Source organism: Cavia porcellus, unplaced genomic scaffold (assembly GCF_034190915.1).
Source record: "Cavia porcellus strain 051 isolate PalLab524CR breed Dunkin Hartley unplaced genomic scaffold, mCavPor4.1 scaffold_6, whole genome shotgun sequence".
In the NCBI taxonomy this organism is placed as follows: domain Eukaryota; kingdom Metazoa; phylum Chordata; class Mammalia; order Rodentia; family Caviidae; genus Cavia; species Cavia porcellus.
Genome location: NW_026947489.1, coordinates 7,507,499 through 7,521,530, shown reverse-complemented (window position 1 = coordinate 7,521,530; position 14,032 = coordinate 7,507,499). Strand labels below are relative to the sequence as shown.

Here is a 14,032-nt window from a genome sequence, read left to right as displayed (position 1 = left end):
GGGCTTTCAGGAGGGTCCTCCTGGAACCCCGACTGGTGGAGCACATGCTTTCCTGCTGGCCCCTGAGGTCCCCCTCATGCTGTCCCTATGGAGTCCCAGCTGCGGCTCTATCACAGCCTCCCAGGGGGTTTAATCCTTCTCCTTGGCACCCTGCAGCTTGCCCTACTTTCCACAGCCACAGTGCGCTCAAGACCCAGGCTGCCGAATCGCCACCCTTGGGAACCTGTGTCTGCAGCGGGACTCTGTCCTCCAGGGCTGAGAACCTAGCAGCTGGCATGCGCACCCTCTGGGCACTCACCTGCGTGTCTGCATTTAAAACTTTGATCCTCTGTGTCGAGATGAAGAGGTCCACTTCCGTCAGGGTCTGGCCGTCCCCCTCGGAATTCTAAGGAAGGACATTAGATGCCGTCACAAACCGAAAGGTGCACCCCAGCAAAGGCCTGGCAGTTTTACGGATCACCCTGAGTCCGTGAGGAAGGCAATGCTACTTCAGAATGGAGCAGCCCCTGGCACGCTCCCAGCCTGGCTTAGAATCCAGAGCTGCGTGTGAGTCCCCAGGGCAAGAGGAGAGAGAGGCGAGGGGTTTCTGGGAGGCTGGAACAGCAGGGAGCAGCTGCTGGGGTGGGGGTTCTTGTGCGGGAGCCCCTCCTTTGTGCAGCAAGCTGGGCCCCTCCGCCAGCCCCTGTGGAATTCAGGGAAGGCGCAGCGCCATTAGATTAAAAGCTGTTTCTGAGACGGGGGATTCCAAGTATCCCCGGGGACAGCATTTTCATAGAAGCTGGATTTAAACGCCAGCCCTTCCTTTCTGGTTTGCACAGACACAAGGCGTGGGTCCCCTTGGTGTCGCCACCCAAAAACTGTAAGGGGAGAGAGGTTGAGGAAGGGCTGCAGAGCACACGACAGTGACACAGAGGAGCAGGCAGGGGCTGACACACAAATGCCGCCCATCTGTCGCCCCCTCCGGAGGAAGCCCGGCGTATGACCGTGACTTATATTTCCATGGACTGTTTTGGAAGCTGAGCAAAGTACTCAAGATCTGCCCCAAAGCAGGGCAGCCTTTAATTGGTTTTTACACCTGCGAGAATCCTAATTACTGCTGTGCAGTGCTGATGGAAAGCGGGCTCCGCTGGTCTGCCCGATGGGGTGCGTAATTCAGCGTGGTCACCTGGGAGCCCGAGGCAGTACATCTTCCACTTCAAAACAGCAGAAACTGTGATTTAATTAACTCACTAGCAAATCTCAAATCAAAAATCTCCCTGCTGACTATTCCTCAAGAATTCTGAGTCACCGAGAGGCCCTCTATGATAATGATAAATTTGTATTTTAGCTCAGTATTCAAAGGAAGAGATCTGTGTGCTTTCGGTGTATCCCAGGATGATACTTCTCCCAACTAATCAGGAGAAGAACAGAGCTCTAAAGAATCCATCTAAAAAATAACGTGGGACCGGAGAGGAGATTTTTTTCTTTGTTTTAAAACATCCGGCTAGCGTCCCACTAACAGGCTACTGAAAGTGACATATGAGGGTTGTAATCAAAACCCCCTCGCTCAAAAGTGAGTTAGAGCCAGAAGAAAGTCAGAAGAGTTGTGGGCAGGTTTTGGTGTCGGTGACAGTGATGTCACCCTTGTACAGAGGAGTGGCCCCAGTTCGGGTGAACGGAGCTGAAACCCACTCAATAACGGAAGGGGAAAGAGCACCAGCACAATACCCTGGTGGATGAATGGAGGGGACCAGCAATCCAGATCTGCAGAGCAATGCAAGAGAACACAGTGACTTGGTGTGTCAGTCCTGGGGCTCAGCCGCCAGCATTTGCCTGGCCAGCTCTGGGCAAGTAGTCCTGAGCATGCCACTGCTTGGTAAGGAAGAACAACTTATCACCAAGTGGAACCTGGCCACTGCGGTCTTTCTCAGCAGAGTCTGCCTGTGCCCAGCCCCTCCAGAGAAGGTGAATGCACAGGACTTCTGATCTGGCAGGCACCAGGAGCAAGCTGGGGCTCCTCTGTTCTGGCTGTGCCTGGGCCTGGGCAGCCCAGGGGGGCACTGAGGCTGCAGGAGGCCAGCTTCCCTGGTAGCAGCCCGGTGCCACTACAGGTCTGTAACCGGGGGCCGTCTGCCCAGCTGCTGCCAGAGGAAGCTGTGTGTGGGCACAGGGACATGAATGTGTTCCTTTTCCCTGGCCCCTGAAAAGTGGATAGAACTCTTACTGCAGGGGCAGGGAGCCTGCAGATGGGGTCCCCTGGCCACAGTGCCAGAACACCCCATTACCACAGCACGGAAGGGAGGACCGCATCTTATTGTGTAAGCAGAAGGTGACGGTGGACAACAAACCGTGGACTTTCCCTGGTCCTTCCCGCACCGAGCACTTTGGTAACTGTTGTATGAGGAGGGCGGTGAGAAAATCACTAAGGTCCACCAAATGACCACCTGACAAAGGACGACAACCCCACCGAGCTGGTTTTGTTTTGTTTTGGTACCTGGGATTGAACTGATGGCCTTGTGCCTGCCAGGCAGACACCTGTGCTGCTGAGCTATGTTCCCAGCCCAGGTTCTTTTTTTAAAAGTTTGCTTAGGCTCCAAAAATTATCGTCAACAGAGAGGGCATCTTACCAGCAAACTAAGGGACTTACTGTCTTGATCTGGTAAATGAAACTTAATATATCTCAGTGCCTGAACAATGTACTTTACACAGTACAGGAGGCTCCATATATGCTGGATAGATCACACTGCCATTTAAAAATGTCCACATAAAACAGGGATCTCACAGCATTAGCCATGCTATAGGATATACAAGCATCTACAACAGAAAAATAAAAAGAGTAACTATTAAACTCCTCCCTGAGTGGGTAGTCACCTACTGAAGGAAGGGAAAAGCGGTCCTGCAGTACATTATCTGGGTCCCCCTGGGGTCCCCCCCCCACAGGGCAAAACACACACACACATACACCACTGTTCCAGAACAATGGTCCTACACACCGCTTTCTTCTTGATTTTAGCAGCCTTTTGCATCCTCTGAGCAGCATGTAAGAGAAGGAAAAAGCAGGTGGGTGGAGAGGAAGGCGCAGTAGGGTTAATTCAGTCTTGGGCTCAACACCGCAGCTAGGTCTGGTGTCCCGCAGAAGCCCCTGTGGGGACAGGAGGAAGCCTCTGCCTGTGTCATGCACACACGTTGATCCAGAGCTGGTGCACGCACCCTTCCAGTGCCGGGACTGTCAGCGCCTCTGTTCACAGTGCCACTGAGGTCAACAAGCAGCAGAGCAAGCCATGCTGGTCGGGGCCAGGGGACCAGGTGGGTGCTGAGGGCACTGGCTGCAGGGCTCAGCAGTGCCCCTGGCTTGCTTGGCTTCCTCCTGGCCAACACGGATGGCTTTGTGCTGACTACTAGAGGTCAGTGTGGGGTGCGCAGAGGGGGAGCCAGGGAGAGGCCAACACTGCTCACCCCACTGGCTGGTGGCACCCAGAAGGACTACTGCCTTAGAGTTTCACGTCCCCTGCCCTGACCCCATTTGGGATGTGGCCTCATCATTCCCTTGTCCATCCTCACCTGTGATGCAAACCCAGACAGTCCAGTGCGCACCTGGGGCTGCAGGCATGTCTGAGTTGTCCTTGAGGTGGTGCATTTAAATAAAATATGATTTATGTCCCCCTTTCTGGAAGTATTGAATGGTGGTGAAAATGTACCCATTGTTGAAATGGGATTTAAGGCATCAAACAAACATGTTCTGTAACTAGAATGGTTCAGAATTATTTTCTTTCTCAAGCTGTATTTACAAGGGCCTGGGCGGACCATTCCTTATTAATGAGCTGGCGGCCTCTGTGTGCAGCCTAGCATGTGCCCAGCTGTGGTGCAAATCTCTCTGGGCCCTGCCCGGCACCTTGACTATTCCTACTCTACACCAAGGGCAGTGCAGTCAGAACTGGACAGGATGTCTGTGCCCCAGTGTGTTCCCCACTGCTGTGCTCCCCAAAGCAGCTCACCCAGGTGGGCATCCAGGGAGGCCCAGAAGCACCCCCTACCTTGACCCTGCTGACGGCCTCTTGAGCCTGCATCATGCGGATGTTTTTGGAGGGGTTGCGTTCAGAGAGCAGCTGGGTGGATCCCAGGTAGTTGGCAGCAAAGATGATCCCATCGATGAGGTCCTCCGGCTCACAGGGCCCTGGAACTGAGGGGCACACGGTGAATCTCCACGAGAGAACAACATGGACAAGCACTTGAAAGCCCGGCCTTGGCACCAGCATCACGGCAGCCGGGTGACAAAGGCGGAGCCTCTGAGAAGCTGCAGCCAGCTGGGGCGGCTGTTTCCTTCCTCACCCCACGGTGCTAGGCAGACAGCTGCACAGAATCAGCACACAGGCAAGAAGAAGTCGAGAGGTGTCAGGAGGGCCACTCCGGCACCTCCAGGCAGCTCAGTGCCAAGGTGACAGGCATCTAGAATTCCAGGCCCTCGGAGCCACGCAGAGAAGGCATCACTTCCCAAACACACAGTGCTTCCCATGCCTCCCATGGAGCCCGCAGGAACTGAGCCAGTGATCTGACGGTGTCAGCCCTCCTCCTGCTCCAGCCTGTCCCCTGCACACCACTGCCTGTGGCCTCTCCTCTGCTATAGCTCAGCCCTCACATCCTCCTCAGCCTCTAGACCATGGTGGTCCAACAGAACTTCCAGGACACATGAGCAACCGGCCACATGTGCTCTGGGCACTTGGCCAGCGCCTCCTGCAAGAACAGACTGACCCTTTCTCCTGCATGGAGAGTAATCGCACTGTGTTTGTGGATTCAGTCAAAACCGGATCTTATGTTATGCAGTGATGCCTACAATGGGTGAGTCTCCAGGGCATGCGTGGGCCCTTTTACTTAGGGTTCCCCGAACACAGCATGATAACTACTTACACCATATTTGCCCTGCATCTGGATGATTTAAAGGGCCCCCAGGACGTGCACAGGATATGCAAGAATCACAGCATTTTAAACCACAACTGTGCACGGCAGACTTGTGCCCAACATTCCAGCCCTCAGATGGGCCCTGTCCCTGCAGATGCCCAGTGCTGCCTGGACAGAGCCCACACACAGATCAAGAGAAGCCCGTGAACACGCCATGGACTTGGGAATCCACAGGACTCTGGGAACCAATCCCCAGGGACACTGATATGACTGTACTTTAATTAACTGAAATTAAAAGGCCTTGTGTTAGCCACTAGTGGCTCCAGAGCAGCGCTGACCAACCTTTCCAGGAAAGGGCTGGGTGGCAACCACTGTAGACTTGGCGGGCTATTTCAAGGACCCCTTTCTGTGTCTGAGGTGCAAAGCAGACACAAATGATGTGGAAGGGAGTGGGCGGGGCCAAATCCCAGTAAAATTTATATAGAAAATCAGGCGATAACCAGGAGGGTTTGGCTTTGGGGCTGCAGTCAGTTGCAGCCTATGCCATAAGTCAGCCTTCCTCTTAGGCCCAGGATGGCTGCCTTCGCCCCTCATCACAGCACACCTCATACCCAGAGCCACATTTATGGGAGATTTCACCCTGGTTCCCAGTTTCCTGCTCGTGCCCTGACTCCCCTCTGCTAGGCTGCCAGCCACTCCAGTGTCACAGGGTCAACTATCCTACAGTTTCCTGGCCCTGTTTCCAGCAGCCTCCTGACCTTTCCTATCCTCTACCAGCTGTCCTCTGGTCTCTCCTGTGTTTGCCTGCTGCTGAGGCTGGCCAGCCAGAGCGCAGTCTTTCACCCTAATCACACCTGCATGGTACTCTTGTCCCTTGGCCTCTCTGTCCTACACTAGCCTGTTTTCTTGGGGTTTGCTGATAGAGGAAGCTGCCCACGGGACAATCAGTGGTCACAGATTCATTGTCACGTCATGGTCCCAAATGGCCCTAAACACTTGGACAAGTACAGCCTCCTCCTGTGGACAGGGACTCCTTCATTATACCTCGCTGTGACTTCTTTAGGGTACTGAGGATTGAACCCAGGGCCTCTGCACTGAGCCACAGCCACAGACCTATTTGTTTATTTAGAGGCAGAGTCTTGTTAGGTCACTGGGTTAAGTTACCCAGTCTGTGTTCGGACTTACAATCCTCTTGCCTCGGCCTTCAAGAGTGCACAGATTATAACTGTGCACCACCACGCCTGGCCCTCCTTATGTACTGCCCACGCTGGTCTGCACAGAGAGAGTCCTATCTGGAGTCTGAGGGTCCCCTGCAACCCCACCCCACTGTTCCTGGGGGACCTCTCGGACCCTCTCCTGTGCCCTATTAACTGGGCCCTCCCTGGCTTTCGAACATGCCCTGGTCTCCCCAAGAGAGAGGTAAAACCCTTACCACACCCCTGGGTGCAGTGGGTCCCCTCTCCTCCCTCCTGAGGCCAAAGGTCTAGTAAGGAGTGCCTATTTCTGCATGCACCCCACCCCACCCCACCCCAGCAGACCCTGGCACCCACTGTCTCCACGCATACCTGCCACGCCCTCGACTTTGGTGCCCGAAAGCCAGTGGGTACTCTGGTCCAGCTCTACCACTGTCTCCTTCCTGATGCAATCAGGACTCAGAACCCCTAAGCCTGTGTCCTATCCCCCACTGATATACCACCACCCTCACCCCAGCAGGCTTGTACTAGGCGGGGCCTTTGGCAGGTGAATGGGTTGTAAGGGAGAGAGGAGGGGAGGCGAGAGCAAGGGAATGAGCAGAAAAGTTAAAACGTGTCACATACATGAACCAGCTCCCCACACGAACGGGATCATGTACTGCAGATCTGTGCACCGAAAGACCCGAGACCTGGGCAGCAGCGGGCCAGCTGTGCCACGAAGGGCAACAGTGGCACAGTTCTAGATGCTTCCTCAACAATGCGATGGAAATCTCAGCCAGGTGCTCTGGAGACCGCGTACGTCACTAGTGCAGGGGTGGCGAACCTACAGCACGAATGCGGCAGCCGGCTATTTGTCATCATCAAAAGTTCTGTCTGACAGGTTCGCCATCACTGTTACTAGCATACAATGATGAAACCGTGTCGTTCTAGGACTGAACTAAAAATTACAGGAAAATTTAAATCAGAAAATAGATTATTTATTCAATACATATGCTAACGAGGAGCTGGATACATAACTTTAAAAGTTGTAACACTTTAATAAATGCCATCACCCATGAAAGCTAATTCTTAAAATTAATTAATTAATTAATTTTGATAGAGAAGTGAAATCCCCCAGGCCGGGGGCACGCCCTCCTCCACTGATTCTACCGTTATTGGCAACTGAATTAAATGCTGTTACTCAAATCTTCTCTGCTAAATGGAAATGACACTGAAATTGTTGAAACGTGATGATTAAATTCCTGTAAAGATCTGAGCACGATGCTGGCAACAGCAATAACAAACATGCTCATATCTTTTAAAACTTATTTTATTTTTTATTTTATTGAGACAGGGTCCCACTGTACAGCTCAGACTGGCCTCAAACCCATGCCAATCTTACTGCCTCGGCCTCACCAGTGCTGGAATTACAGGGGTGCACCACCACATCCGGCTTACTAATTTCATTTTTAAAGATCGAAGTGAACCAGGACCCCCAAGAGCTCGCCCATTCTGCCATGTGAAGATGCAGCAGGAAGCAGCCACCTGCAAACACGACCGGTGCCCGACCACTGTCACCGGCTCTACCTGCAGCCCCGGAAGGCTGGGAAACAGACGGTGCGTGGAGAAGGCGCCTGGGCTACCGCACTTGCTGAGGCAGCCTGGACTGGAACATGGAGCCTTCCCCCGTACCTCGCTCCTCACACTGCCCTGCCGTGGGGGACCAGAAGCCACAGCCTCTGTTCCCTGCTAGGAGCCTCTCCAGGCCCCGCTGTATCTGGGATGACGCTGGCAATTCTGGGCCTCAAGATGTCCCGGTTTGGATGTCAGCGTTCCTGGCAGGCTGGCCAGGGCGGAACTCCCTTCCATCTCTATCACAGACCCAGAGCCTGGGGTCCTGCTTGTGCACCCCTCAAGGGTTTGTGGGCATCTCTCAGCGAGGGGCCAGTGGGAGCAGCCCAGTGCCCACCCAAAGTGGCCTGAGAAGGGAGGTTGAGTCTGCACTGGCAGCAGCCTGACGCTGGGTTTAGAGGCCACATGACCCTCTGAAAGCATGGGAGGAAGCGTCCCATGACCCGGGGGTGGCTGGGAAGACAGAAAAGCTCCCTTCCCTTGCGAAGACTCAGCCCTGGGGACTTCAAGTTAGAAGTTCCCGGATGACTCTCAGAGCTGGTCACCCACCTCAGGCTGTCCCTCTGAAGGCACGCTGTGGGCACACCTGCAGCTCTGGAAAGCCACAGTGTGAAAAGGTATTAGGAACTCTCACAGGAATCCCCTGGCTTCCTCCATCAGCACCGAGGCTGTGCCCTCCTCTTGGTGCTCAGGTTGCTTCTCAAGGGACCTCTGGTGACCTGGAAGCTTCTTTCAGACCCACATGAGGACTGGCGTGAAGACATCGCCCTATCACCCAGGCCTGCAGCAGCTGCTGATACCACTCGCTGCCTCCTCCCCATCCTCCCCAGGGCAAAGGCCCACACCAGTGTCACTGCTGGGCCCTTGCTACCCTGTCACCTGTCTCTGAGGGAGAACCACACAGGGCAGATGACAAGGAGAGGAGGGGTAGGTTAGTGTGGCCACTAGTGCCCCTCAGGCACACCCAGGAGCAACCCCTGCTGGGAACAGAGCTGCTGAGCCCCCAGGGCCTTCTGACACTAGGGGCCCTCTCTGGGACAGAGTAGGAAGCAAAGATTCTGGTGGCAAGTAGAAAAGTATCCGAAACTCTGTTCTGACCCCAAACCCCTGCTCTCAGGTCTGGAGACAGCATGGAGATGGGGGAGGGGAGGGGTCAGGGTGGTAATGCTGGCCCTGGTGGCCGAAGGCCAGAGGCAGGAAGTGGCCCTGTTCTACAACCAGCTTCTTCACCCCTGGCTGGGACTGAGAAGGAGCACCCCGCTGGGGTCACAATTCACAGAGGAACTCCCAGGAAAGAGCACCCAGGAGAGGGGCTCCAGCCTTGGCTCCCAAGCCTATGACACCCCAGGACCCTGATTTGGGGACCTACTCATCCGAGCCCAGGACATCTGCTTTCTGGCTGCACTGGGTCCTGCTTAGCACCAGGCCTGGCCCAGAGCAGGTCTCTCCAAGTCGTGAGATTGTCACGGACATCTTCACAGTGAAAGCGGCCCTGGAGGACTTCAGTAGGTGGCTGGGACAGGACGCAAGACCTTGACCTCCTAGGAGAAAAGAAATCAGGAGGCTCTACAGCCACGCCCTCTGAAAGGCACAGCCTGCTCCTGCGTTCTCACACAGGGCTAGGAGTCCTTACCCAGGGAAGCTGTGCTGCACAGCCCTGGCTGCCAAGGGCACAGAAGCCTGGGTGACCCCTCCGGGATTGCACTGCAGGGCAGGCTGGCTCCTCCCATCCCGTGGGCACTAGTCTTGTTCTGGTGCTGACAAGCTCCTTGACCAGCTGGGCAGCACTGGGTGTGCCAAGTGGGTGTGGGGCTTATAGGGGCAGCATTGGGATGGAACCCTGCCCATCTGTCCACCGGAAGTCATGGTTTATAGTACAGGTGCACCAGCTGGGGTACACAGAGGTGACTCCAGGGGGCTAGTCTTCTCTGCCTCATGCAGGCTTACCCTGGGCCTCGTGCTGTCTACTGAGCATCAATCAGCAGCAACCAATGAGGCTGGGTGTAGTGACAATTACTGACCAGGAGATGGCACTACTACGTTTTGCGGGAAGGCACTAGAGTGCCAGGCCTAGGGACTGTCTTAAGCCAGTGTCTGTCCTGTGTTGTGTGTGAGGTGCCCAGCACAGCAGGACCCTGGTTCCTGTGGTGGGGGATGCAGCAGACCTTGGCTTTGAACCCCGCTTCCACTTGGGAGGCTGCTGCCTTCTGAGCCTGTGCTTATAGGCTCCTCAGGGGACCTTGGTGAGCTCTCCACACCTTGCTGGTACTCACACTTCCGGTGCAACCCGTGTCTCCAAGGAGGTTTGTAAAGGCCGGGCCTCACTCCGCCTGGGTCAGCCTGGGGGCCCAGGTGCCTGCGTGAGGGGGTGTCTACAAGGAACAGTGCCTCCTTCAGGACGAAGCCAGCGGAGGAGACCAGGTCTCTGCTGTAACCGCGACAGATGCCTCCCCTCTGCCAGGGTCCTCAGTGTACCTGCCATGCCCCACTTCTCCAACAGGAAACCCGAGGCACTGGCAGACATCCTGCCTGCTGGCCCGTGCCCATCCCGACCTGTTTGCGAAGGAGGAGAGTGAGCGGGGAGTCACCAGAGGGGGCGAGGAGTTCTTTCAGACCCACAGTCATGCTCTCAGCTGCAGTCATGAAATGTGGAGCTGAAGGCCGGCGTCTCTTTTCCACAGAAAACCAGCGGGGCCTGCACGGTTTGGTGCCAGCTGTTCTTACTTTGCTCAACTCCTGCACCACCCAGAGTTGAGACCATGGAGGGAGATGAATGAGGGAAGAACAAAGGCTTCAAGGAGCTGCGTCCCGGAAGGTGCTTTCTCCCCTTCAGGAAATACCTCGGAGGTTCATTCTCAGATGTAGAGGAGACCTGGCTACCTGAAGCACATAGTTAAGGACTCGTCCCTCCCTGCCCTCTGCCCCCCAACTGAAGATGCTGTTGCTTAAATGGCCCCTTAGGAAACCCCATCCTGCTGGCCTCTCATTGGTCATCTGGACGGGAAGCAGCAGCGTCAGCCAGAGCCACCTCCGAGGAAGCTTCCTGTGCACCCCGCCTGGGACGGGGGTCTCTGAACCGCAACACTGGGCCTGGTCCTCCCCAGGTCTGGGGGGCGCGGCAGAGCTGCCAATGGCCACGAGGCGGAGCATCCAGGAGGCGCGGCTCTGTGACAGGCAGGAAGTCCTGGGTACAGGGCTCTGTGACTCAGAGTCTAAACCACAAAGCAGATGTCACTGTCCCGTTTGCGCATAAGGGATATCTGAGTGGGGCTGAAAGTCTTGCCTATGAGCATATCATAAACTCAGCCATTCAGCATTTCAGATGTCACGAGTGAGGACCTGTGAGCTCCAGGACTCAAAACACGGAGCTCAACAGGCTGGAGGGAAAGGCAAACATCAGACCCACAGTGACAAGATAAATGCATCAGGAAGGCCCATGGGGATGCCAGGGGGAGAAGCAATGGGTGTGAGTGGGGACTGACTTCATGAGAAATCTGCAGGTAGCTGTCCTCTGAGCTGAGGTCTGAAGGATGAGAAGAAGCCAGCAAGGCATACAGTAGAAAAAGGGCAGCAGGTGCAAAGGCCTTGAGGTGGCAGGAGCGTGCACTTGGGGAGAAAGAGCTGTCCAGGTTTCCTGGTACAGGAGATGGGTCAGCAGGAGAAGTAAGAAAAGGCTGCAGAGAAAGTATTGACCAGATACAAGGACCTTGGAGCCAGACCACAGACTGGCTCTGGTCACTCTAGAATCTCAACTAGAGAAGCAAGTGTCCTAAATGCTGTGCTTTAGAACTTAACCCAGGGTGGCCACAGGCACACTGCCGAGAAAATGGAGGACAGTGGTGGGCTGCTGCGGTGGTCCATGCAGGACTGATGACGGTGGTGGGAACCAAGGTCAGGACAGAGATGAGACGCAGGGCCAGCCCGGGATCCCGTCAGCAGGCCCCGGAGTCAGACTGCGCAAGAAGTGAGGATGGGGTGGTCTGGATAGAAGGAGCTGCTGCCCCCGGAGGGGCCCCGTGAGCCAGGCAGCCCTCCGGACAGGCATTCCAGGGAGGTTTAGCTGTGGCACCAGTGCACGTTCCAAGGAAGCTCGGGGAGGTGGACCAAGGGGTCCAGGCAGAGACACAGCAACAGAGCAAGCTGTGAGGATGCCGAGGGAAGCAGTGGACATGGCTGAGCCATCAAGAGAGGCCACAGGAGTCAGGTCCACAGATGCCAAGAGGGTGAGAGCTGGGGAAGGGAGTGACCCATCCGGACTCAGGCTGGCACTGCCATCTACAAGGAGCCTTCATGGACTGGGCCTCGTGACAAGGAAGCCCGTGGTGACCTTGAGCAGATTTCGAGGACACTAGGGCAGGAACCAGCCAGTGGGTGGAGGAGTGCAGGAGACGCAGGCCATGTGGCAGCCCGTCCCCAAGCCCTGTTCTGAAGAGATGGCAGAGGGGCAGCATGCACAGGTGCGGGGACACAGAAGGGCTCAGCCATCAGCAGAGCTAGCGTGGAGGACATAGGAGAGAAGATGCCAAGTGGAGAAAGGGAGGGGCGGCAGGGAAGCTCTGATGCTCTGATGCTCTGGCATGAAGACCATGGGCTGGGCAGCAGAGCAGTCAGCCTCGGGAGATGGGGTCTCAGAAGGGGAGAGGGGACACGAAGGGGCCAATCTCAATCCTGTAACTAGGTCTCACACTGGACCTTCTGCTACAGAGCCAGTCTGTGGCCTCAGGCCCTAGAGAGGCTCTGTCATCTCTAGGGACACCTCCTCCCCCAGGACAGCTCCACAGACTGGCCCATGCCATTGAGAAGCCTCTCTTAAAAGTGATCCTGTAGGGTCAGTAGGAAAGAGAAGTGTTTGTAAATCAGACCTGTGGGGCGTTCAGCAGGGAGATATAAAAGGCTGTCACGGAAGGGAAGGGCTTGGAGTGCCATGGTTCAGCTCTTCAGGACCCAGTGAAGAACACAGGGTCACTGGCTGTGGGAAGAGAATCCATGACAGAGTGAAGGTCAAAGCCAACTTAAAACTGCCTCAATTTTCCCTAGACAGAATTAAACATGAGCTCATACATGGGAGAATGGTGTCCCAGAAAAAGGATAATAAATTGAAAAGTTAGCAAAAATGGGGAAAAGCATATGGCTAGATTGTTACTGCAGCACTATTTGTAAAAACAAAACCCTGGGAACCCCCAACTACTCCTGAAGAGGAGACATCCATCTTGTGGTAGAGTTCTGCAGAACAGCCTCTGTCCCCTGCTGGGCACAGCAGTGAGACTGGGGACAATCTCCAGGATTCAGGGTTAAGTGAGAAAAGCAAGATGGAGAAACGGTGAGTTGAAATTCGATACTTTTTACCTAAGCAAGAGGGAGACATGTTCAAATAAAATACATAGGACACGAAACATCACACACTGCATACATGTACCAAGACGCCACACGGTAGCCACTAATACACACCTTTCATATTTTTATGTATTGGTTAAGAACATTTTTGAGGCTTATGCAAAAGTTTAAAACATTTAAAGATCAGGAAAAAGTATGTCAAACGTAAAAATGGTTATCTACACGGAAAAGCAAAGAACGGGGCACAGGGTGAGAAACGGGAAGAAACTGGGCATCTCTGCATACCCCCGGTGTTGTATGTTTGACTTTGGAACCACATCATTACAAAGTAAAATTCAATGAAAAAGCCAATTCCTAAGAATTAAAAGAAAAATAAAACAAATGAATCCGTGCAGCCATTGGTGAAATAATCACAAAAGGGAAAAGAATTCCAAAATATCGTAAGGCACAGTCATCTGACCACACCTCCCTTGGGGGCTCTAAAGACAAAAGTAAACGCAAATCCACAGCCGGTGTCCTTGGCAGCGCAGAGGCGGCTGCTGTTTACCGGCTGTTGTGTGATTTGCAGGATAAAACAAGTGCAGAATCGTAGTGGTGTCCTTGCGCATGACCAGCTGGGACACAGGAAGGAAAAGTACAAATGTAAGGAATCCACAGTCCTGACCAAGGATCGGGATGAATCAGGAGGCAGCTCATCTCTAAAACAGAGTGCCTGGTTGCTTATAGTACATCATCTCAAAATTTAGCAGGTGAAAACACACACTGCCTCACACTTTCTGTGGGTCAGGAGTCTGGGTGCTACCCGGCCAGATGCCTCCAGCTCAGATGTCACAAGCCTGCAGCCAGGGTGGTGACTGAGCCTGGAGCCATCCTAAGACCTGAACAGGAGAGGATCCACTTCCGAGTCCACTCATGAGGCTGCAGAGACATGTGTCCCATACTCTCAACCAGACAACAACCCTGACAGCTTGGCTGAGATCCCTTAGAGAGAACATCAAGAGAGAGGAAGAGAAAGAGAG

The 14,032-nt window shown here is 54.5% G+C and overlaps 1 protein-coding gene across 5 annotated transcripts in view; it reads right to left on the bottom strand.

The window, feature by feature from the left end:
• The window catches only part of Apba2 (amyloid beta precursor protein binding family A member 2), a 234,022-nt gene that overhangs the window by 19,441 nt on the left and 200,549 nt on the right, over window positions 1-14,032 (bottom strand). For 3 of the 5 annotated variants that reach the window (XM_063249880.1, XM_063249882.1, XM_063249881.1), the window contains 3 exons: window positions 4,014-4,159; window positions 2,973-3,008; window positions 299-385 (listed from right to left, as the gene is read on the bottom strand). In XM_063249880.1, the coding sequence (XP_063105950.1) occupies window positions 299-385; window positions 2,973-3,008; window positions 4,014-4,159 (269 nt within the window). The remainder of the gene's footprint in view (window positions 1-298; window positions 386-2,972; window positions 3,009-4,013; window positions 4,160-14,032) is intronic. The other 2 variants (XM_063249883.1, XM_063249884.1) reach the window with 1 other exon arrangement.